The sequence below is a fragment of the Piliocolobus tephrosceles genome, chromosome 10, assembly GCF_002776525.5.
Source record: "Piliocolobus tephrosceles isolate RC106 chromosome 10, ASM277652v3, whole genome shotgun sequence".
Taxonomy (NCBI): Eukaryota; Metazoa; Chordata; class Mammalia; order Primates; family Cercopithecidae; genus Piliocolobus; species Piliocolobus tephrosceles.
In genome coordinates this window covers 10,237,743-10,261,496 of record NC_045443.1, presented here as the reverse complement: position 1 = coordinate 10,261,496, position 23,754 = coordinate 10,237,743, and the positions used below count along the sequence as shown (strand labels likewise).

The 23,754-nt window shown below is 38.7% G+C and overlaps 1 protein-coding gene and 1 pseudogene across 1 annotated transcript in view; both read right to left on the bottom strand.

Annotated features, from left to right (window-relative positions):
- Window positions 1-1,994: 1,994 nt before the first annotated feature.
- Window positions 1,995-23,754, bottom strand: part of LOC111526638 (PZP alpha-2-macroglobulin like) — a 54,790-nt gene continuing 33,030 nt past the window's right edge. The window contains exons 16-37 of the mRNA XM_023192439.2: window positions 23,400-23,564; window positions 22,843-22,948; window positions 20,359-20,362; window positions 18,839-18,985; window positions 17,934-18,162; window positions 16,926-17,052; window positions 16,452-16,573; window positions 15,668-15,719; window positions 14,106-14,189; window positions 13,679-13,855; window positions 13,302-13,389; window positions 11,801-11,957; window positions 11,108-11,182; window positions 10,516-10,696; window positions 7,765-7,988; window positions 6,279-6,497; window positions 5,977-6,104; window positions 5,369-5,459; window positions 4,755-4,823; window positions 3,802-3,904; window positions 2,710-2,751; window positions 1,995-2,149 (exon numbers count right to left, since the gene is read on the bottom strand). Of these exons, the coding sequence (XP_023048207.1) occupies window positions 2,127-2,149; window positions 2,710-2,751; window positions 3,802-3,904; window positions 4,755-4,823; window positions 5,369-5,459; window positions 5,977-6,104; window positions 6,279-6,497; window positions 7,765-7,988; window positions 10,516-10,696; window positions 11,108-11,182; window positions 11,801-11,957; window positions 13,302-13,389; window positions 13,679-13,855; window positions 14,106-14,189; window positions 15,668-15,719; window positions 16,452-16,573; window positions 16,926-17,052; window positions 17,934-18,162; window positions 18,839-18,985; window positions 20,359-20,362; window positions 22,843-22,948; window positions 23,400-23,564 (2,613 nt within the window). The 3' untranslated portion in view covers window positions 1,995-2,126. The remainder of the gene's footprint in view (window positions 2,150-2,709; window positions 2,752-3,801; window positions 3,905-4,754; window positions 4,824-5,368; window positions 5,460-5,976; window positions 6,105-6,278; window positions 6,498-7,764; window positions 7,989-10,515; window positions 10,697-11,107; window positions 11,183-11,800; window positions 11,958-13,301; window positions 13,390-13,678; window positions 13,856-14,105; window positions 14,190-15,667; window positions 15,720-16,451; window positions 16,574-16,925; window positions 17,053-17,933; window positions 18,163-18,838; window positions 18,986-20,358; window positions 20,363-22,842; window positions 22,949-23,399; window positions 23,565-23,754) is intronic.
- LOC111526639 lies at window positions 8,990-9,540 on the bottom strand (annotated as a pseudogene).

Genomic DNA, 23,754 nt, shown 5'->3' with positions numbered 1-23,754 from the left:
TGACTTGCTTTAGCCAATAGAATGTAAGTGAAATTGACATACAACTCATTTGAGCAGAAGCATTGAGTCATTGCTTGATTCAGTTATTTCTCTTTTCCCTTTTCCAGGAGGATGGCACTTTCTCATAAATAATACTTTGAGCTAGAGTTGAAACTGACTCAATAAGCCAATAGACTTTTATTTTGGATAAACTTTCTGGTCTTAAAACTTGAAACTTACGTTCATTTTATCTGACTTCCTTCCTCAGGAAAGGAACTTTAGGCCTCTCAAAAGAAAGTATAAAAGAACTGAAACTCACCAGATCACCACATCCTGACAATGAGACATTGGATCCCTCATTCATCATAATTGCTTCCTTGTCCCTCCCTAGTTCCCATTTTCTTACAAGTTGTTACATTTGTTCCCTGCTATATAAAACCCTGGTTTTAGTTGGTCAGGAAGATGGATTTGGAACTGAACTCCCATCTCCTCAGCTGCAGGACCCAATTAAAGCCTTGTTCCTTGGCAATACTTGTCTCAGTGATTGGCTTTCTGTGTAGCAAGCAGCAGGACCTAGACCGGACCCCTGGTATTTCAGTAATAGAATCTGTTGTTATTTTCATTTCTCAATGAGAAAGCTGAGGCAGTGTGAGGTTAAACAACTGCCCTACAAAGGACATGAACTCAAAAGAAGACATTCATGTGGCCAACAAACATAAGAAAAAAAGTTCAACATCACTAATCATTAGAGAAATGCAAATCAGAATGACAATGAGATACCATCTCACGCCAGTCAAAATGGTGATTATTAAAAAGTCAAGAAACGACACATGCTGGTGAAGTTGCAGAGAAAAAGGATTGCTTGTACCCTGTTGGGAGTGTAAACTAGTTCAACTATTGTGGAATACAATGTGTGGCAGTTTCTCAAAGATCTAGAGGCGGAAATACCATTTGACCCAGCAATCCCATTACTGGGTATATACACAAAAGGATATAAATCATTCTACTATAAAGATATAAACATACATGCACATGTATATTCATTGCAGCACTCTTCATAATAGCAAAGACATGGAATCAACCCAAATGCCCATCAATGATCGACTGTATAAAGAAAACATGGTACATATACACCATGGGATATTGTGCACAATAAAAAGGAATGAAATCATGTCCTTTGCAGGGACATGGATGGAATTGGAAGCCATTATCCTCAGCAGACTAACGCAGGAACAGAAAACCAAAAGTCGCGTGCTGTCACTTATAAGTGGGAGGTGAACAATGAGAACACAGGGACACATGATGGAGAACAACACACATTGCCGCCTGTAAGGGAGAGTTTGGGGAGGGAAAGCATCAGGAAGAATAGCAAATGGATGTCAGGCTTAATACCTAGGTGATGGGTTGACCTGTGCAGCAAACCATTATGGCACATGTTTACGTATGTAACAAACTTGCACATTCTGCACATGTACCTCGGAATTTAAAATAAAAGTTGAAGAAAAAAAAGAAAGAAACCCTCACTGGGGGAAGGGATAGTGGAAAATAAATAAATAAATACATAACTGCCCTAGTGACTTAGTTGGTGAGGCAGAGATGGAATCAAGATTCAAACCTAGGCAGTTTGGCTCTAGTGTCTAGAATTTAACCACTGTACAATACTGCCTCTTTCCAACATATTCTCCATTTACTCCAATCATTTTTGCCTCCGGTCAAATCAGTTTTTGATGCTTTTGCTTAGGATATTCTTTCTCAAGAAATATTTATGCCTTCCTAATTATTAATCAGTACTACATACTTTTGCCTTTAGCTTCTAAGTAAAAGTCTCCTAGACCAAAGAACATTTTTTTTTTCTAATGTCTCTTAGAACTTTATTTAAAATTATCCTTGATTTGATTTTATATCCACATTTGGAATACAAGCAAATATGTTACACAACTGTAATCTTAATAGTATTTGAAATAATATAACTCATCATGTGAACATGCTATTAATGTCTGAAGAATGAATGATGATAGTTTGACCAGAAATACATATTTATTCAGCCAACCTTTTTAGTGTCTATTTTATAGAGACAAATAGTGCCATTCCTTCTAAGTAAATGTATAGGACAGAGAATCCAGCAAAATATACAGCCTGTATGGTCCTCAAACATTTCCACGCTCTGTATCTATGGAGAAAAGAAAAACGTAAGAAGGTTGTAGGGTTTCCTGAGGAGCATTCAGTTGAGTGTGGGCAACAGAATGAGTTTACTAGGGTCAGCAAACTTCGTGAAAGGCCAGATGGTAATTATTTTAGGTTTATATGTCATGTGGTCTGTCATGACTAATCAGCACACAAAGGCAGCCATAGACAATAATAAGTGTGGCTATGTGCCAATAAAGCTTCATTTACAAAATTAAGTGTAAGGCTAGATTTGGTTTGAGGGGTGTGATTAGTTGACCATTGTTTTGAAGGAAGCCCAATTAGCTGTGAAGTGAAATGTTGCTTTTAGAGATAGGTGTCCTACAAATAAACAAAGCTTATTGACTTTTCTGGGAGTGAATATCTGAAATTGGAGAGTCCGCTACAGAATAGGCTTGCTATGCCGCAGTTTCGTCTCGGTGTGAGGACATGCCATGTGGATTGTCTCAGATGTAGGAAAAGCACCATAGAGAATTTAAAATGTAGGGGCTCTTGGAGAGTGGGTTAATGCCATTCTAGTACTGGTCATAAGCTGTGACCTCTTACCTGTGCTGCAGGGGGCGATATACTCAGCAACCACTGACTCATCTGAAAGATACATTGGGTGAAGGAAGAAACAAAAGATCTATGAACTAGGGACCGTGGTAAATCTGTCTAGTCACTTTACTACTGGAGAAAAGCATGCCCTATCAGAATTGTCAAAACTTCATGTAAATAGACCAGAATTAAACAGGATCATTAGCATATTTATATTTTCTTTCCCTGAGACCAGAAATGCAGATAGAAGCCTGTTCAGACAGCATATGTTCAAATTTTAAATTCTTGGGAAGATGATCATAATTGCATTAATCTGTAGTTCTCTTTTCCATGACCTCTCTGCTTCTATTCACTTTGTTCAGCTTGCTCCCTTAATTCCTTTTCTAAGATTATTGTTCCAGCTTGAAACACTCCTCCTACTTTTATAGACCCCTAAAATTGCATTCATCCTCTAGGATCCAAATCAGATCTTTCTTCCTGTTTGTTCTTCCTGAACACCAGCCTTCTGTGCTGTTTTTGCCTCTCAAACTTATTGCTTAGCTCACTAACACTCATTTGTCATGAATAGTCTTTGCTTGTTATATAATCTTTTCATCTGTATTATGTTACCTATGTTTCTAAACTACTTGAAGGCAATGACTATATACTATCATTCTTTTTAAATTCTTCAGTTTCTGACTCAAAAAACACTAATTGATAAATTTGTTCAGTAAATGTTTTTTGTTTTGTTTTGTTTTTTTCTTTTTTTTTTTTTTGAGACAGAGTCTCGCACTGTCACCCGGGCTGGAGTGCAATGGCGCGATCTCGGCTCACTGCAACCTCTGTCTCCTGGGCTTACACAATTCCCTGCCTCAGTCTCCAAAGTAGCTGGGATTACAGGTGCACACCACCACACCAGACTAATTTTTTGTATTTTTAGTAGAGATGGGGTTTCACTATGTTGGCCAGACTGTAGTAAGTCATTTTCATAGTATACATCTTGGAGGAAAGAAACAAAAGATTAATGTTGACTAACTAGGCGAAGAACAGGATCAACTGTCACAACAGGATCCATTTCTTGGCTCTGGTTAAGATTAATTGTGTCATTTTTCTCTCACTCACCTGTCTCATAGTAATCGTAGACTTTAACAATTGCTGGCTTCAAGTCTCTTACTGGGATGTCTTGCAGAACCATGAAGGAAAAACTTAGTGTCTGATTCGTTACCTAAAACGAAAAGTGGGAGTAATCAATAACCTAGAAAGCCTCCTTTCTCTCATGAACAAAACATATTCTTATTGTTCTTTGACTCTTTTTTACCAGTGTCTTTAGGTGAGCAGACATTTGTGGATGTCAAGAGGGGTTTTAGAATGCATCCTGGGGAACTCTATTTACAGTCAACAAATTTTCACAGATTTTCTTCAATTGAGACAACCCTATTATTTTGTAGTCCCTTGATATGAGATTAAATCTTTGGGCCTATGTGAATGTGTTCTAAGCTGGAGAAACATGGTTTCATACAACCTGTAATTAAAACCACAAAGTATTCTTTCTGTTTGGATACATAAAACATTTTCTTTGTTTTATGGTCTTATTTGAAAATATTCATAAAATCCACATTTTATGGTGACATTTTAGAATGTTAATATTATCACTAGTCAACCACTGGGATTATATTTATTCATTTCGTGGAGGTGGTCTTTAACAGGAATGCATGATAAACCTTTAGTCCTATTGATTTATCACTTCAAATTTAATATTTATTCATATTGTTGGGGAGTGAGGTCTTTAAAACAAAAGGAATACATGGTACGTCTTTTGTTCTATTGATTTTATACTTTAAATTTCATGGAAATATTCATATTCCAATTTTAACATAATTGAAAATAGAACAGAACACTACATGGAGTTCAAAGGAGATTTCCCCTCTTATTCTTCTTGGAATAGAGAAACTTTCTGGAAGGACATTGCTAATGATTGTTTTCCTTATATTACTGACTATTTACTATTCTAAGGGGGAGACTCACTTAGAAAGACGACCTATATGTAGACTCAGCCAGGATGTCAGAGCCCTCACCTGTTCCACATAAATGAGGACATGGTTGTTGCTCACTTCTGTCCGGCTCACGGAGCTAGATCTTTCAAGCTGGAGAGAATTGGAAAACTCAGAAAGTTAGAGAACAGATGTGAGAATGCTGTGAGATCTAGAGCAGATTGTAATAAGGGACAAATGGTCGTTCTCTGAAGAGAAGAAAGGTAATTGTTTTCAGGTCAAGAGTTCCACTATTCTTCAATATCCAAGTAACACATTAGATCCTCTGGCATCTTTGATAAGTTTAGTTCACGTTGATTTTTTCCCTTCCCAAACTTTTAGTGCATGTCAGTCAGTTTGGGATTTAAACCATATCCTATCTTTCTTGGGTGGTTTTATTGTTTTGTGCTCATGTGCTTTAAATTCCTAACTAACCTATGAGTGGCCTAAGGGTGGGGACTCCTTGTGCATTTCTCTGGTATCATATATGTCCCTTAGCGTAGGGCCAAATAAATAGTTCATTTACTTCCTGGGTTTGGGGAAAATATTTTTTTTCGAGGCAGGATGATGTTGACATGGTTTTGATATTGGTAGGGTCTTAGTTTGGAGATACAGAACATACTTTTCTGTGAGGTCTATTAGGATTAAAATACACCTACCATTTTTACTGTTTGTTTCAGGGGAATAAAACCAGATACCATCTTTACATCAACAATCACCATATTGGAAGCAGGACGGTTTCCTGTGTAACTGTAGTGTCAAGGAAAAAAGAAGTTAGGGTTTTATACGTAATAGAAAGCCAAATTTCTGCTTTCAAGAATCACCTTAAGCCTGTCTGTCTTCAATACGTTGTCCCAGCAATATTCTACAAAGGTCAGTGTTCCCTGGACATGTGCAACATTGACATTGGACACATGAATATACATCAGATCTGCCACTTGCTAAAATTACAGATGTTTAAGCATCACCCCAAAACTATCAAATCAAAATCTTTGGTAGTGAATCTTGCTAATTGGCATTTTTAACATATCTATGGTTTTTACACACCTCATGTATATGGTTCATTCGTGATTTAGTGTAAATTACTTTTATATTTTTAGTAGAGAAAGGATCACGTCATAATGATAAAAGGTTAAATTCATTTATAGATATATCAATTCTAAATTATATTAATCTAATAACATAGCTTCCAAATGGACTATTAATTTCTGGTAATTCCAAGTTGCTTTGGGGCCAAAGATCAGGTGATGAGGTCAGAATGTCTTACCTGACGGTCAGTGAGATCTGGAAGCTGGTGTGGCCTTCGTGTCCATCACAAGTTTGGGGCACAGTCTGCACTTTTAAAGCAAATGGGGAGCCCTCTTTTTCTGGAAGAATATTATATTTCATGGATGTCTGTGAAACAGCAAAGACACTATCAGTTTCTCTCTTTTTCTGGGACCCCTCACTTCCTCATTATTTAATGTCTCCGGAGGTGCCCTTTACTTTCTCAGGAAGGAAGAAACAGAGTTTCCATTTCAATTGGCAAGTTTAAAGTTGACTCTCACCCATATAACCTTGGAGCCTCACCTGAAGATACACACATCTTTCTCCAGTTACTGTTATAACATATTCTCCAGGGAGCTCTGGCAATGAGATCTGCTGCAGTAACAGGAGGTTGTTGTTGTCTACTTGGAAATTTGTGGAAAAGATCCGTGAATCCTGAATGGTGACCTGTGCAGTTTTCTCAGTTCTGGTGAAAGTGGCTGCTCCATACCTGGACAGGGCATGGAGAGCCACCACTGTGTCCTGGAAGAGATGAGTGGACAACCATCCCGAAGAGTAAATTTTTGGTGTCTGGAATTTTCCTCCAAAGTCTGTGTTAACCTGCCATGAGGGAAGCTGACATTTTACTCCTAAAGTAGATCTTCACTAATTGCTTTTCCTTTTTCTCTGCCTTTCAGGCATTATCAAAATCATGCTGCAATTTCTCCAAATGAAATAAAAGGCTAATAATGTTTATTAATTTCACAATTTATTTTCATCGATAGTCCTTTTGGATATGTCCTTCAAAGAATAGATCTAAAACTAAGAAGTTAAGACAAAAATAGTGACCGTTTTTAAGTAGATGATTGATGACCAGTTAGATGGAAGAGGGATACTATACATAAAAATGGTACCAGACAAGTTGCACTTTCTTGAGTTTCTTTTTACCTTCATCTAGCTTGTTTTTATTTCCCCTACCTAATCTCTCTGAAAAACAAAAGTTTCACTATGTAGATCCTAACTGTTGAAAGAAGACAGGTAGGAGGGAAAAGCCAGACACTCTGGATGTTTAATATAATCATTTATACTCTCGATAAAATATTTTTAGAATTATGCTAGAAAAATAAATTTTCAAGAGCTTCAGCTTAAAAAAGATCAACTTAAAGAGAAAGTAAGAAGAGCACTCTCAGGGAAAGGAGAAAGGAGTGAAGAGGCTGAGTTCCTTGGAGTAGTTGAAATGAAACTTCTCGTTCCGAAAAGATCAAAATGGATTCTACTTAGTCCCTGTGCTTTTAATTACACATTTTTGGGGGGATACATCTTAGAGGATTTCTTGTTAGATTCTGAAGATGTCTGGAACGTTGATTCCCAACTGGAGGAAATTTTTTCTTGTTTCAACTGGAAGTGGGGTGCTACTGGCATCTAATGGGGAGAGGCCAGGGATGCTATTGAACATTTTATAAGGCTGAGGATAGCTCCTTTTACAACAATGATGTGGCTCTGAATGTCAATAGTGTTGATGCTGAAAAACTCTGGTCTAGAATGTGTCCAATGACCACAGCATGGCTTTAGAGGGTAAAGATGCTCCTTGTAAGTCTCCGTGTTGCTAACATATTAACATAGGGCTTAGTGAAAATTGTTGTGGAGGATGTCTTAAGTCTTTCCTTTAAATTCCCATGGTCCTCAAATATTCCTAGATACTTATTCTATGATTTAATAATTGCCTTCTCTTTTCTATTAACTGTTCTACTTTTAAGCCTCCCAATTGCCAAGTGAACTTGGAGCAGAAGACTCTTTGGGAACCACTGACCTGGGTGGAGGAGAAACCGCCCTGAGAGTTCTGCTGCTTCATGATCCACTTCACAATGTTAGTTGCAGAGGTCAGGTCCCCAGAGGTGGGGGCTGGCTGGGCTGTGAGATAAGCGAGGAGCACATAGGATGTCATCTCCACTTCAGCAGAGGGAGCCTGGGGTTGGTAAAAATGCCCCACGGGTGCCTTGGGTTTCTGAGGTCTCTCCCAATGGACGAGGTTGTCTTAAGGGTAAGAAACAGGAGATAATTGCAACTCACAAATAAGTAATTATAACTGGTAAATAAGAGAATGCACATTCATAATACATGGAGCTGAAAATAATACAGGAGAAGCAAGTTCTTCTTTGTCATAAACTCCTAAAACTCACTAACTCACACTTTTATGCCGAACTTCGTCCTGTGGGATGAAGGTAGGGTAGGTTGATGGAGGAAGAAGCATAGAGCATACTCACCAATCTCTCAAATGTTATTTTAGTTGGACTGATGGAAGGGAAAAGTGGTAGACAGAGTTCTTTCATTGTTTGTGATATTTCCTGAGAATTGCAGTATAGACTAGAATATAAAACCTAAAATGACTTTTGTGATGCTCTCTATGGCAAATAGAGATAAAAATACTTTGAAAATGTTATTGAGTTTTCTTTCTTTTTGTTGTATCTCTTTTCTTTCTGTTTTTTTTTTTCTCCTCAATTGCATCGGTCCCTTTTTGTTCTTTTGGTAACCTCTTCCAGAGTTAACTACTTCCATTGTAGGTGATGAAATGTATAAGGCCCCACTTCAAATGTTGGCACTTCTATAAGCATGTTCTTTCCCGTTAATTCAACTCAGAATTAAAACTTTTGATTCTTGTTTTTTTTTTTTGTACTTCAGCCTCAGATATAGTTTCCACTGTAGAAGTTATCTCATGGCAGTCGTATTCTTTCTAATAGTGGTCTACAACCAGACTCTAGTTTCTCCAAGAACACTACAAGATAGATTGAGTTTAAATATGTACTAAACTATGTAGCACTCTTTCAAACGAGTTTGAATGCATTTTATTTTTAGACAACCTTTCTGACTTTTTTTCCTTAAAAACAATGCCTCTGCTCCAAATAAATCATGGTCAAAACAAACGAAGATCTCAAGATGGCATCAGTTCCACTTGTCTAAGTCCTGGTGTTGTGTGGATGACAAGCAGAAGCCAGTTATGATGACAGGTGATACATCCAAAGTAACTGCCAAATTTGTTAACATTTTTCCATTTCTAAACCATGGAAAATCTTCTGTGGAGTCACACCACCCTCCCGGTAGTCCGGCAGAGGCACCATGCTATAGGAGTTACTGTTTTCACTAATAAAGAACCGGTAGATTTTATTGCTTCTTGACCTTTTGGCTAAGATCAAGTGAAGTGATTGTAGTTTTTGAGATTAGCAAGAGTGTGCTTGATTTGTTCTGCAGCTCCTGTCATAAAAGGTTTTACTCCTTCTGGTCTCTGTTCTTTAAGTTTGTCTTTGATTTTATGTCAGCTTTGATGTTCTTCTTGTAGGCTTCTTTTGTGAGGTTGGTTCCTGCATGTGATTGTTCTTGACAACATCAACACCGGTGATTACTCTGCTTCCAGTACCTTCGCCTTGGGAAACCTCAGTGAAGGCATTTCCACCAATAAGTGAGTCATCAATGTCACCCTCTGTCCTACTGACCATCTTCCCCTCCACCTCCAGGCACAGTCCTTCCTCCATCTCTGGATCTTGTAACTGTCAGAGAACATGTCAGCGTGGCTGATGGGATCCTGGTAGATAATTACGATGGTAGCTGAAAGGAGACTACAGCAGCGCTAGCTTAGCAGGAGCCCGGAGCATGAAGCGAGCATGGTGCAGCCAGGATGGCGTGGGGTGGGGGGTATAGGGGGTGTGGAAGAGCTGTTATACTTCTTTTCATTCAAGTAAGTAGGCAGAAATAATGAGAAAATGAATATATTTGTCTATTATATTGGTTTTAGCAAGTAGAAATAAAATTCCACGTTTATCAGCAGCATTACGTCTATTATGTTCCGTTCTGTATTAACATACACAATCCCAGCGAAGATAGTTTTTTTGTTTTTTTGTTTTTTTTTTTTGAGACGGAGTCTTGCTCTGTTGCCCAGGCTGGAGTGCAGTGGCCAGATCTCAGCAGCTCACTGCAAGCTCTGCCTCCCAGGTTTATGCCATTCTCCTGCCTCAGCCTCCCAAGTAGCTGGGACTAGGCACCCGCCACCTCACCTGGCTAGTTTTTTGTATTTTTTTAGTAGAGACGGGGTTTCACCGTGTTAGCTAGAGAAGATAGTTTTATAAGAGGTGCTCTGATCTCACAATGTATGACTTGGCTAAAGAATTACAAATGAAACTTGTGGATTTCAGCAGGAATATATTTCTCCTCTTTTTGTAGAATCAGTGTAAATGGAAATGGAAATTTGGTACCATTGGCTGTTTGCTCTCACCTTTTTTTGCACACTTAAAAAAAACTTTTATTATTTATTTATTTATTTATTTTTAATTTAATTCAATTTTAAGGTCTGTGGTACATGTGCAGGATGTGCATGTTTGTTACATAGGTGTGCCATGGTGATTTGCTGCACCTCTCAACCATCACTTAGTTATTAGGTCCTGCATGCATTAGTTATTTATCCTCTCTGCTCTCACTCTCTGCACTTCCCAGACAGGCCCCAGTGTGTGTTGTCCCCCTCCCTGTATCTATGTGTTCTCATTGTTCAGCTCCCACTTATAAGAGCTCTCACCTTCTTTCACAGCTTCCTTATCAAGTGAGTTCAGTATTTCTCTACTCTGATCTTGGTTTCCCACTAGGGAAAAAGCATAGGCCAGCAATGCCTTGGTGTAGACATGGCTCCCATGGGTCCCCTCCTTTGCTACATTCCAGGCTGACTCCAGGCAGAACAGGGCATTGCGAACAATAGAGTGCTGTAAAGGCAAAAAGGTGGCTTTGTCAAACTAGGGTGAACAGAGGGTCTGCGAGCCGAGAGCTGGATATTGACAGTCACATGTTATTAATGGATTTCAGACAGATAGGCAGACAGCTAGATATTCATCAAATTTAAATAGAAAAATATTTCAATCTCTTCACTTTATAGTTCAATTCTAAGGAATAAGACTAGAGAACCTGTTTTTAGGATTGGCTTTGATGCATAGTCTAAGGGCATTACTGGACAAGTGTAAATCCCTCTTAATGCATCAACCAAAGAGCTTATCCGTCTGAGAAATGCCTCATCATTGAACCAAAAGAGACTTGAGACTCAGCCCTTAGCAGGGTGGCATTCCAGACAGCAGGTCTCCAGTTTTCATGGCAGGGAATCAGATTAAGCTGGTACCTACAGTGACTGGGAGAGGAATTTCCAGAAGGGCAATAGTAACATAGGCGGAGAGGGTCACTTCATCTTCCACGCCTCCCTGTGAATACAACGTTGATTCGATTAATTCCAATGCCAAGTGTTAGTCTATTCTCTTCTGTTGGATGGAAACCCTCGTCAGTATCTGTTTCTATCAGGTAAGGTAACAACCCCATTCAAAGTATACCATTTTTCTCTCTCTCTCTCTCTGCCTCTCTCTCTCTCTCTCGACAGGGTCTTGCTCTATAGCTCAGGCTGGAGTGCAGTGGCACTATCACACTTCATGGCAGCCTCAAGCTCTCAGGCTCAAGCAATTCTCCTGCCTCAGCTTCTCAAGTAGCTGCAACTACAGGCACAGGCCACCATGCCTGGCTAATTTTGTAAAATGTGTTTTTGTAGAGACTGGATCTTGCTGTGTTGCCCAGGCTAGTCTCGAACTCCTGGGCTCAAGTGATCCACCTGCCTTGGCCTCCCAAAGTGCTGTGATTCTAGGTGTGATCCACTGCATCTGGCCCAGTTTCTTCCTTCTCTGTAGAAGGTTTAATACTCTTTCCCTGATGCCTTCCCACATCATCCAGGACTTCATCTTTGCAATTTCCTCGTGCCTCCTTCCTCCCCTCACCCCTGGGAGATGTTATATTGATGTGTCATAGGGTCAGAAGTTCATGGAACAGATCACCTTTATGGCATTGTTGAGCAGTGACCCAGAGCTCCTGAAACAGCCATTGTCCTTCTGCATCTGGGAGAGCCACGTGAGAGACTGGGTAATGTGTGCTTCATCAATGAAGATGTAGGATCGAGCCTGGGCAAAAGTCTTCAGTACAAAAGCCGTGAGCCTAGCGGGAGGAAAAATGCAGTGCTGAGGCTGTTTTCATTGAGCACTTCACTGCTCTGTTTTGTACACATAGGCTCACCCATCACAGTGCGCCCCCAAGAAAGTCAATCAGCTATTACTGAGAGTTTGGAGACTTTTTCTTTTAACTTGGAAATTTCTTTTTTTCTTTTTTTGCTGCCACATGTTGTTCAATCCGTTACCAACTTGTCCTTGCTTCCTAAAGCATTTCTATGCCACTTTAGAGATTCAGGCTCCTTCTAATTTTCTTGGTTGGTTAACTAAGGTATTTGCTTTTATACTGTGGGCTTAATGCATTTATTTCCTTTCATAGATTTCTCAGCTTACTTTCTGTAGTTTTAACTCTAATCAGCTAACTTCTAGTGTTCTGCTTCAGTAACTATTTCCCTCCATTATCCTGCCCCTCCACTTTCTTTTCCTGTGTTTGCCTGTGTGGCAAAACTACAGAGAGAGAGAGAAAGGATATCATCTAGTAGAAGGTAGTAAGGTATGCTCTGTCATACCTTACTATCATGTTGTGGTTTTTTCTAGAATTTTTCTAACACCTCTTAGTGCTGAGCAACAATTTAAGGGGGCAAGTTACAAACTTATAATGTTCTCTTAGCAACATGAGAAGGAAGAGGGTCTGGGTATTTTGGATTAAAAAAGTCAACCTAAGACTGTTTTCAATTTTGCCACTTATTAGATGTTTGCTCCTGACACATTTGTTTATCTACACTGAATATTAGTTTTCTCCTCTGTAAAATGAAGCGAATAACTCTCACTTTGCAGGGTAGCTATAATAATTAAATAGGGTAACATTACGGTTTAGAAATGGTTTCTCCACCAAAACTTACGTTAAAACTTAATCCCCAATGTGGTAGTATTGAGAGGTGGAGCCTTTAAAAGGTGATTGGATCATGAGGGTTCTGCTGTCATGAATGGAATGAATCCATTCCTAGATTAAAGGGCTGTCATGAGAGTTGGACTGATGGCTTCATAAGAAGAGGAGGAGATGCTAGACCAGACTCTACAAAGTAAAACAAAGAAAGTGAAAGAAGAGAAAGAGAGACCTGACTGAGCACATCCAATCCTCTCATCATATGATGCCCTGCATCACCATGGGACTCTTCAGAGTCCACACCAGCAAGAAGACTCTCAACTAGATGCGGCCCCTAGACTTCAGACTTATCAGCCTTCACAGCTATAAGAAATAAATTTCTTTTTCAACATAAATGTCCTAATTTCAGGTATTCTGCTATAAGCAACAGAAAATGGACTAAGACAGGGAATCTATGTGCATGTTTTGAACTCATAGTTGAAACTCAGAATATATTTTCTTTCTTACCAAGTGTTGCCCTGGTTCCTGCCATATTTTTCCCCAAAGGTGCTGTAGGAGCCGTCTTGGTGTTTGTAGTTCAGCTGTCTCTGGTAACCTGAAATGGAGGGCTACAGATGGTTCATGAAGCATTAAAGAAAGGCAGGCCATCCATATGTGCAGGCTGATGCATCCAGGAGCCATGGACGTTTTACAACGTCCTGTAATCTGCCATAGTTTTGTGAATGTTACGGATATATCAAAACACAACATCCTGTTAGAGTGTGGGAAGATTGCTGTTTTCATAAAAATGGTCATCGTGGGTTAATATTTGATGATATAACTGAAGCCTCATTGGGAAAAGTTTCATTAGAGTAACAAAGTAAATTTTTCTCTGTCTCACGTACCACTGATGAGATAGCCAATGGCCTTGGCCTTGATCTCCTGCGTCAGCTGCTGGGTTTCATTCAGATAGTTCAAGACATAGATGTTAGGAGCAAACAGAACCATGTTCTGTTCTCCACAGCCATAGGGCATCTGGAGGAGATTTTGTATATTTTGCATAGCAGAACCTAGTATGTCACCTGGGGAATGTGAAAGATTAGATGTCAGAATAATTTCAGTTCATAAGCAGCCAACATTATTCATAAAAATGGCTTTTAAGTTCAGAGTCTATCATTTAGGTAAGAGATAAGTTATACACAGAGTGTGATTTCCAGGATCCTAACAAGAATAGCAGCTATCAAGAACTTGATAATTCAAATACAAATACATAGATAAGATGTACAGTGGCAACTCTTTTGGCCCAGGTTTACTAAATGGAAGGTGACTCACCCAGAACTGAGAAAGAAGCTCTGGCAGATTCTTTGACCACATTGGATGGGAGCTTCAAGGACAGCCGCTCAGACACATCAGCACCTTTAGAAACAGACAGCCCATGTTAAAGGAGGACATCTATGATTACAATACAATTTAGCGATTATAATGTAGTGAGAGCTTCAGAGCCACGCTGCCTGGATATGGTACTGGCCCCGCTTTGTGATCTTGGGTAAATTGTGATGATTTGAGGAAAAAATACATGTAAAACATTCAGAACAGGATCTGCAACATACTGAATTTCAATGAACGTCAGCAATTATTATTATTGTGGTTATTTTATTATTAGAGTGAGCAGTAATGTTATTATATCTCCTTGAGGAACTCTGGGTTCTAGGAATAAGAATTTGATTTAATGATGAGATTACCTTTAACAGTCTAATTGCTTTTGGCCCTGTGTGACTTCCAGGGTCCTTCCTCTCTTCACTTAACTATGTTTTGCATTGCTGTGCTCAGTAGCTTTCTAAAAGAAGTCTGAGACTTTGTGGGGGAACTATCGCTCTCTTTCGTAGCAATATTAAGACTTATACTCATAATAATACGAGTTATTTTACTGCCTCCCTTACTCTATATAATATTTGAATGGATTCCCATGTTTATAAATAGATAACATGAATATACCTTAAATTAGCCCTTCTCAAATGACAAATACAGTGTTGTATACACTCTGGACATAGAACCAATAATGTGGCAGTGCTGTATAAAAGCTAGAACTAGTTCTCAATGAGATGATGAAGTTAAATGTAAATTATTTTCTGACACGGAAAACACTCATTTGTAGTGAGATGGGTAGAAAATGCTATATGTTTTGTCAGCAGCTGTTTTAGAGACTATCTCTTGGGATTCAAACTTATCATGACCTTGCTCTGTTTAGTTTTTGTTGTTGTTGTTGGTAGTTTGTTTGTTTGAGACAGAGTCTCACTCTGTCGCCCAGGTTGGAGTGCAGTGGTGCAATCTCGGCTCACTACAACCTCTGCCTCCTGGGTTCAAGCTATTCTCGTGCCTTAGCCCCCTATGTAGCTGGGACTACAGGCGCCTGGCACCAGGTCTGGCTAATTTTTGTACTTTTAGTAGAGACAGGGTTTCACCATGTTGGCCAGGCTGGTCTCAAACCCTTGACCTCAAGTGATCCTCCCGCCTCAGCCTCCCAAAGTGCTGGGATTACAGATGTGACCCACCACGCCCGGCCAATCCTGCTCTCTTTCTACCTCGTCCTGGGACACTCTAGGCTTCTGCAGCTGGGCTTGTCAGTGAGCAGCCACTGGGCTATCCAGGTAAAATAACTACGTGTAAACCAAGAAAGCCCAGGTATGAGTCCTGTCTGTACCACCTGAGTCACATTAACTTGCTCTCTTGGGCTCAATGTCTTCGTCTGTAAAACGTACATAAAGAAATATTTAGTATTATGCTGCCTTTAATGGAACACGCTGAAAACTGGGAGATAAAATGTATAAATATGCATTGAGGTTTATACCCTCTGTGGCTTTGATCCCACTGTGATTATGAGGATGGACTCTTACCTGAGGCACAGGTCATGGAATTGAAAGTCTTTTCTTGCTCAATACCTTCAGCCTTGGATGAAAAGAAAGAAAAGGAGAAAAGATAGAAACATCCTGGTGACAAGAGAACAACCATAGATTCCTTTCTTTGATGGGTAGGGTTTACGTGAATGATGTTGACCATTCTACTCTTTTTTTCCCCAACTTTTATTTTAAGTTCAAGGGGACATGTGCAGGATGTGCAGGTTTGTTACATAAGTAGACGTGTGCCACGGTGGTTTGTTGCACAGATCATCTCCTCACCTAGGTATTAAGCCCAGCATCCACTAGCTATTCTTCCTGATGCTCTCTCTCCTCTCACTCCCACCCTCAGACAGGCCCCATATGTGTTGCTCCCCACCATGTGTCCATGTGTTTGCATCATTCAGCTCCCACTTATAAGTGAGAACATAACATCCTACTTGTTATTAAATTATTACAAATCCATAAAACATTGAAGAACAAAGGAGGGTGGTAGAGAGAAAATGGGAAGAGATAATAAGGGCAGTGAATCAAAGGTAATGAGCATGAGAGATACGTGAATCTTAGGAAAGAGGTGGAGATCAAGAAATTGCACCCAAATAGTTTGTGAAAAAAGATTTACAATAGCTGGCAATGTCTGCTGCAATGCTTTTAGGATAGGAAATTCCATTAGTCTTACAGGATGTATTATGTGAGCATGATATGAATGGTTCTTTGTTGTCTCAAGAGTGACCGCCCAGTGTTGCATTCTTTCAGTTGTTAGGGACTCCCAAAAATATGTTACCTCCACCAACAGGGTTTTGATGACTGTGTCTTTTCTTTTAATCTCAGGGACCTCAGCAACCTCATTTCCACAGAGTTCTAGGGACTGCATTGCCTCTGCACTCACTGAGAAGTTCACATTCCCTAAAACAAGGAATATTGAAGACGTGAGTATCCATTTTGATAGTCCAATCACCTTTAAGGACTACACCTTAAACTTACAATTGGCCAGAATAGAAAATAAGGGGAAAAAAACCCCCCAAAAAAACCCCACAAGGTTAATGTACACTGAGTAGCCAATGTCCAAGAGTAGTGATTATGGGGACTAGCTTGGGTGAGAATAGTGGGAGGAAGTCATTGTGGACAGAAATAGGAAAAAATATTAACTTTATAGAATTATATCTATGGCAAATAAAACAGAGAATATGATGAAAAAAGTGCTCAGACAGCCAGCATCCTTGTTGATTGATAGGCCCTTTTGGGTACTGTCACTCACCCAGAGTTTTAGGAGTCACCGTCCAAGACAAGGTTTGCCGCTCATTTCCACAGATACAATAGGATTCTTCTCCCTTTGTATTTTGGGAAGCTAGGAAGGCTGGAGAGGCTTTCAGCTGCACACTGACCTATCAGCCCATGTGAGGCAGAGACAGAAATGATGAGAATATGGAAAGACATGAACATGTAGAATTGGGGCCAAGGGTGAGATGCTGCAGTAAATTGGGATTTGTAAGAAAAATGTATGTCATATAGATTCACCCATGCTTTAAGAAGCATGGAAATGGCAATGATACAAATCAAGGCTGGTTATGTATTAGGAGGATCTGGCATTTGCATTAGGGTAGATTGCGGACATGCAGACTTGGCAGTAGCAGATGAAAGGGAAAAGCAGTGATTGTATATTGCCCTAGGGAGTACTATCTGCTGCTATGTAGATTTTCTGACTGTTTCTTCCTCCCTCTCTTCTCCTATTTCTTACAACATATATCACATGTCTACTCCATACAAGACATAAAACATGGGGAATGGTATATGAGAGGCTCCCGATCTTGAGGATATTGTGTTACAAGAAAGATGATCTATATACAACCACTATTACATAATTTACAAAGAGATACGTGCTATAAGATAAATTAAAATTATATATTGTGGAGATTTTGAGATGAGGGGTTGGAGAATGACAGTCGTGGAATTGAGAAAGCTGAGTTGTGTGTCAGCTTCAAGAATGTTCCTGGTATAAAACCTAACTTGTAGCAAAGAATTCTGCATGTGCTAAGAAATAAAAAAGCAGGGAGTGGCTTAGAGAGCCATGGTTTAAGCACCCATAGCACACATATCATTGTATTATCTCTCTGATCATGTCCTGCTTTGCATAGCACTAATTATTCACAGTGCTCACACACAATTCCTTGAATTATCCTTAGTTTCAGGAACAGAATCAGGAGCTGACTGATCAAAGGAATCTTTTGTTCTACCCACCTTTCCTCTTCACCCTCATTTTCCTTACCCGGATGCATTTGGGAAGGTAGTTTAGGACCGTGGCCTTGAGTGTGAAGACCTCTCCACGGATCACAGAGTAGGGCATTGTGAGCTCCACAAAGAAGGGCTGGAAGGCTCGGAGAGAGGCAGTGGAAGAGATACCAAGTCCAGCGTCTTCAGACAGGCAGAAGGCCCCTGCCTTCCACTCGGTGATGGTGTCAGGGACTGTTACTCCTACCTCAGCCACACCTGATGAGCTGGGGTGGAGGACAAGTGAAGAATACAAATAATGAATGTGAGCCACTTTTCCTCAAGTGAGAATCGAGATGCATAAAGCTAATGTCAAGAACTGAATCCACTTAAGGGTATATGGGTGTGTGCATGCGTGTGAACACTAGATTATGTCCTGGGATCAGAGTTGGGAAAACGAAAGCCACTAAATGGTACCTCTCCCTCTTATCAACAAATGATCATATTCCGCATGTCTGTACTTGGAATAAAAATATTTGAATTGCGATTCATTTTGGTCCTTAACTTCCCTTGCTAATGTGTAATCCCATAACTAAGCATTTTTAAGAATCATGACCAATGAGACCACTGGATTAATGTAGCCTGATTTGTTTATGTCCCTGCTCCAGCCCTGATATTTACAGAAGGCTCTCTGAATGACATTAAGCAGTACATATAGAACTGAATATTTTAGTTCTCATGTCTACTATTTGACGGTATCAGGAATACTTATTTTAGAATTGCTCAGCACTGAGACAATTATATTAATAAGCCTATACAATTGCAGCATTTTACTTAGGTCTATCCTAAAAAGAGATTAAGATAATTATTCAGAACTTTTCAGAAGGATTATCTTAGAATTGAAAATGTTGGAGGAACCACATTCCCTCCCCTCAGCAAATGGAGGAAAGTAAAGTTACTTACTCCACTGCCACCAACTCCCAGATCCAAGTCTCAGGAAAATAGCTTCGTACCGTTTCAGGGACTGGCCCTGAACTTTGTTCATTATTTAAAGGCATCATATCATAGGCGTTCATTTGAGCAGGATATGGTCTCCCTGCTACTCCTAAACTTAATAAAGTAGAGAAAATTGTCTAGTTAGGGAAAAACGTTCATTAATTTCATGGTGCACACATCAGACGTCAGAGAACAAATTTTCAGTTTTCCTGCTCAGACTGTCCTAAAAGTCTTGTAGAAGTTGTAGAACTTGGGAAATACTTTGTGATCCCTCACTCTCTGAAAAGAAAGGAGTCTTTCTCAAAGGTGGAAATTCTATGTATCCTAGACATAACATAATTTGATGTGAGTGGAAGCTGGAAAACAAGCTCACTTGGAGACAGCTCTATGGGTTTTGTGGGGAAGGACCAGTTTTGAAGTTGAGACAGTATTGCTTCATTCTTAGAGAATCTCAGCAGGAATTGTAAAATGCTCTTTAGGCATTGTCAATGGTTGCTATACTGAAAGTGGAATTACCAGTGGAGTGAACAGAATTTAATGATTTAAATTCTGTGTACTATATGGAAGTTTGCAAAACTGTTGTTCTCTGGGGAATAAGATTAGAGCATTAGATTTTATTCCACTTATTTTTTGACATCTGAAATAAACAATTCAGATGTCAAAAACAGATATTTCCATTTGGAATGCCTGTGTAGTTGAGACAAAGAAATCATTTACCCATGTGAGAGGGCAGAGAGCTAGACATGTAGGCAATTTTGTCCATGTTGTGCCTGAAATTATGCTTACTAATTGAATTTGAGTTAAGATCTCCCTCCCATGTATCCCATCTGATATTTCAGAAATACTTTGTGAAAGAATACTTATAAGGAAAAATATATTTCTAGCAATTTCACCCTAACAGTTTTCTCCACTGAAAAAAGCATCAGTAGTAATTTCTTTAGTGAATATCATACACCTTCTTGTCCCATGTCCTTCCAAGAGGTAACGATTTCTGACTCTGATTTCTCACTGATGTTCTGTCCTCTCTGTCTTCACTCTTATCTTAAATATTGAAATATCTAAAAGGATGATACACCTAAATGAACTATTTTCCATTTTCTGTTGGATATGTCAAGGGCCCTCCAACCTCTCCAGTTATTGCAGTTAACAAACCATGGCATTATGTGTTATTTCAACTCCCTTCAGAGGACGATGGCTATATCCTTCCTACTCTTACTGTCAACTTGACTTTCCATGTATCCTGTCTTAGTCTCTGTATCAAAGTTTTATTCTTCTGCATTCCACAACTAATAATCTCTACAGTAAATGCCTTTGAATCAGTTTCCCATGACAAAAAGCTTATTTTTTTTTTCTTGCTTCTTTTTCCCATTTGACTTTATGAAACTTTGTTGAACTCTGGACTAAGCCACTCATACTCTGTTTCGTTGCTGATCTCAAAATACTTTCAATGAAATTTTCTGTTCATGGCTTAAAAAGGGCTGCTCAACCCAGCTTTGTAATACTTTTTGACTTTTAATACCTTCAAGCAAACAACAACAAAAACAAAAAAACCCTGAATATTTTCTTTTAATTTAGAATCTAGTGTGATTGAGACATATATTAGATCATGTCACCCCTCTTCTGAAAACCTTCTTATTTCACACATAGTATAAAAGTCAAGTCCTTACTATGACCTACGAGCCCCACACAATGTGGCCTCGAGTATTGCTCTGATCTCTCTCTCCAACTGCTCACACTTTATTCATTCTGTTCTAACCACACTGGTTTCCCTTCTCTGCCTAGAGCATTTCAGGCATACTCTCACCTCAAAGCCTTTGAGAGATAGACGAGTGAGGAGGTTATGAACATGAGATCTGGAATCAAACTCCCTGACTTGAATCTACCGCATGCTACATCTTATTGGCTATAAGATCTTAGTGGCTGAGTTATTTAACCTTTCTGGGCCTCAGTTTTTTCTGTATGAAAAATGGTGTTAAAAATACCTACCTTATAAGGCTACTGCAAGAATTAAGGAAGTCTATCTAAACTCATCTATCTATAACCATCCATTGATCTATCAAATCTACCAATCTATCAATCATCTATCTCCCTATTATCTATCTCCTGGAGCATAGAAAGCACTGCATAAGTATTTTCTATTATTGATATTGTTTCCTAGGACTATGACCCTCATCTTCCAGAGAGTCACATGGCTTGTTGTCTTCCTTCAAGTTTTTGCTCAAATTTCACTTTCTTGGTAAGATCTTTACTGACCACCCCCCTCCCGTTTAAATCTTCAACTTCCTTCAGTCTCAACATCCCTTCCCTACTTGAATTTTTCCATATAGTATTTATGAACTTATAGTGAGTCATATAATTTACTTGCTTATTTTGTTTATATTCTCTCTGTGCCCATTAGAACATAACCTTCATATAGTTGAATAGTTTTGTTATTAATGTTCATTATATAACCAGAAACTATGTCAGTAAATATTGAACACACGAGTTAAAATTTGTAACTTCTTAATTTTTGTAGTTTCAGGTACTAGCCATGTCTTTCATTGTCTAGTATAATTTTAGTTCCTTGTTTAGTTTAATTATTATCTTTCACTTGTCCTCTCTTTTAGGTCCTACCAACGCTATTGAATTGATCTTCTTCATATGTACTGTTCTATAGCATTAAACACTTTCAGGGTGCATGATGACTTCCCAAATAGTCATGGAAATGGCTTCATGTTGTTGAACTTATTGTCCAGAAATTTCACAAGATATTTCAGTTTTCTTAGTTCTTTTATTTCCTCATATACCTGACTCATTTATAGCTACTAATTTCAATCCCTGTTGCGTATTCACCACACATTTTAGAAGCTCTTTTTTTTCTGAGTGTTATTATATACCCCCAATTTCAGTTTTAATAAATTCAAGAACATTTCCTTCCCCTTAAACCTCCATGGTTTAAACTTGAAGTTTGTTCTATGTAAATATCATGGCTAATTTCCTTTCCCTTATTCTCTATTCTCATTGTTTATATAACGTCTTAGTTACATGACAAAATCATATTTACCATTTTTGAGAAGTTTTTTGAAATTTGTGCTATCATTGAAGGTATACTTAGAGATAAACAGTCCATGGCCCTTGAAAAGGTGCCATTTTCTTAATAATAAAGCTCATTTAAACATGGATATTAATCTTAAATGCCAAGGAACATGGAAAATGCTAAACAATCAAAGTTCTTAATTTGTGTTGGTACATTATATTTGATTATCTTATTGGGCAATTTGCAAGGTCTTGAAGAGCCATTAGTCAAATTCCTTCAATTTATTAACGATGGATTTGAGGCTTAGAGAGGAGATGTGACACACCCACTTCACATATAGGACTTCTAATTTCCAATCCGAGCATATAAATATTTGTTAGCAGATGAACATCAGGAATATTTTGGAGAAAAGGGGAGTTGGATTCATGAGAGAGGGATGAGAAATGGCTGGATAATGTTCAGTGTAAGTAGATCTGGTGACGAGACAGATGTTTTAATAAGTTGAAGGGTCTTGAAAAAGGCTGCTGTATTTGAGTAGTGGGTTTGGCCATGGATTATGAGATATTTCTGTGATGTTCACATTGTTTCTTGTCACCAGTGAAGCCCTTTGTCCTTCTTTATGTTTTTCAAGATACAGCATCCCTATGAATGTCTTTCCTGTTTCCATAATCAGAATTATTCTCTCCTTCCATTGTCAGCATTTTCCCTCTCTTGTGGTACATCAGAATCTTGTATTTTATCTGATTTTGTGCCCTGAAGTATCTGATGTATCTAAAAAATAATCCTTGATCAGTTCTGGCTATCACCAGCTAAGTCCCCTCAGCAAGAAACAATTAATTTGAATCTTGGTTTGTTTGTGTGTATAAAATGGAAATAGGGCTACATTATTTCATTTTAGCATTTTTGGCATAGTAATATTGGTGGACATGAAATAAAATTAAAAGCAAAATTTCACCTCTATAGTATCCTTGACCTATTACTCCTGCAGACATGGGGGGGATCACTGAGCACGACTTTGGTTTTCGGATTTTCGAGTTAGTGAACACCTTCAATCCCATCCCCTGGAAAAAAATAATAATTCAATCAACTTGTAAGCTTGATTAGAATATATAAAACATACTATCCTTAGAGACTGCCCTACGTAATTCCAGTAACCTTATATTAATTCTATGGCAAAACACTTGACAGTAAATATAGAGTGGTTAAATTATAAAACTTATGGGTTATTAAGATTTTATTCTTTATTTATTACTTTTTAGTTTGCAAGAAAACCCTAAATATAACTAAAAAGTATCTGGATGAACAGGCAGAGGTTAGATCTAGCCTTGACTCACAAACTGAACTTCTATGTGATCCTGACAGAGACTTCAACCTTTTTATTGGCTTCATTGTTCTCTGCTGAAAAATGGAGAGGCAAGTCTACATAATCACTAAGATTATGAATAGATACAGAGTTTTATTTACATTCAAAAAATCACAAGCCAGCATGTTAATAAGTAGTGAGAATTTTACCTTGAGGAAGCTATAAATATCTGCTTCATCATTACTTGATAAGGGAACATAGAAGGCTCCATTACGAATGAAGAAAGGATGGGGGCAGTGTCCTTGTTCTTCCTCCTGCTGGTCCACGTTGTCAGGAAAATTGGTAAGATCCTTTACAGTTAGCAGATTATATACCTGTAGCATTGGGGAGATCAAAAGCAGAACTATTACTTACTTTTCTTCTGAAATAGAATGAACTGAGAGAAATAAAATAAAAATCTTTTCTTGAGTACGTTCAGGTAGTTGGTACCTTAGAGATAAGTTGAAAATTTTTCTTATATTTAACAGTGTTGTTTTGTTATAAAGAAATAAAACCTACTTGGGA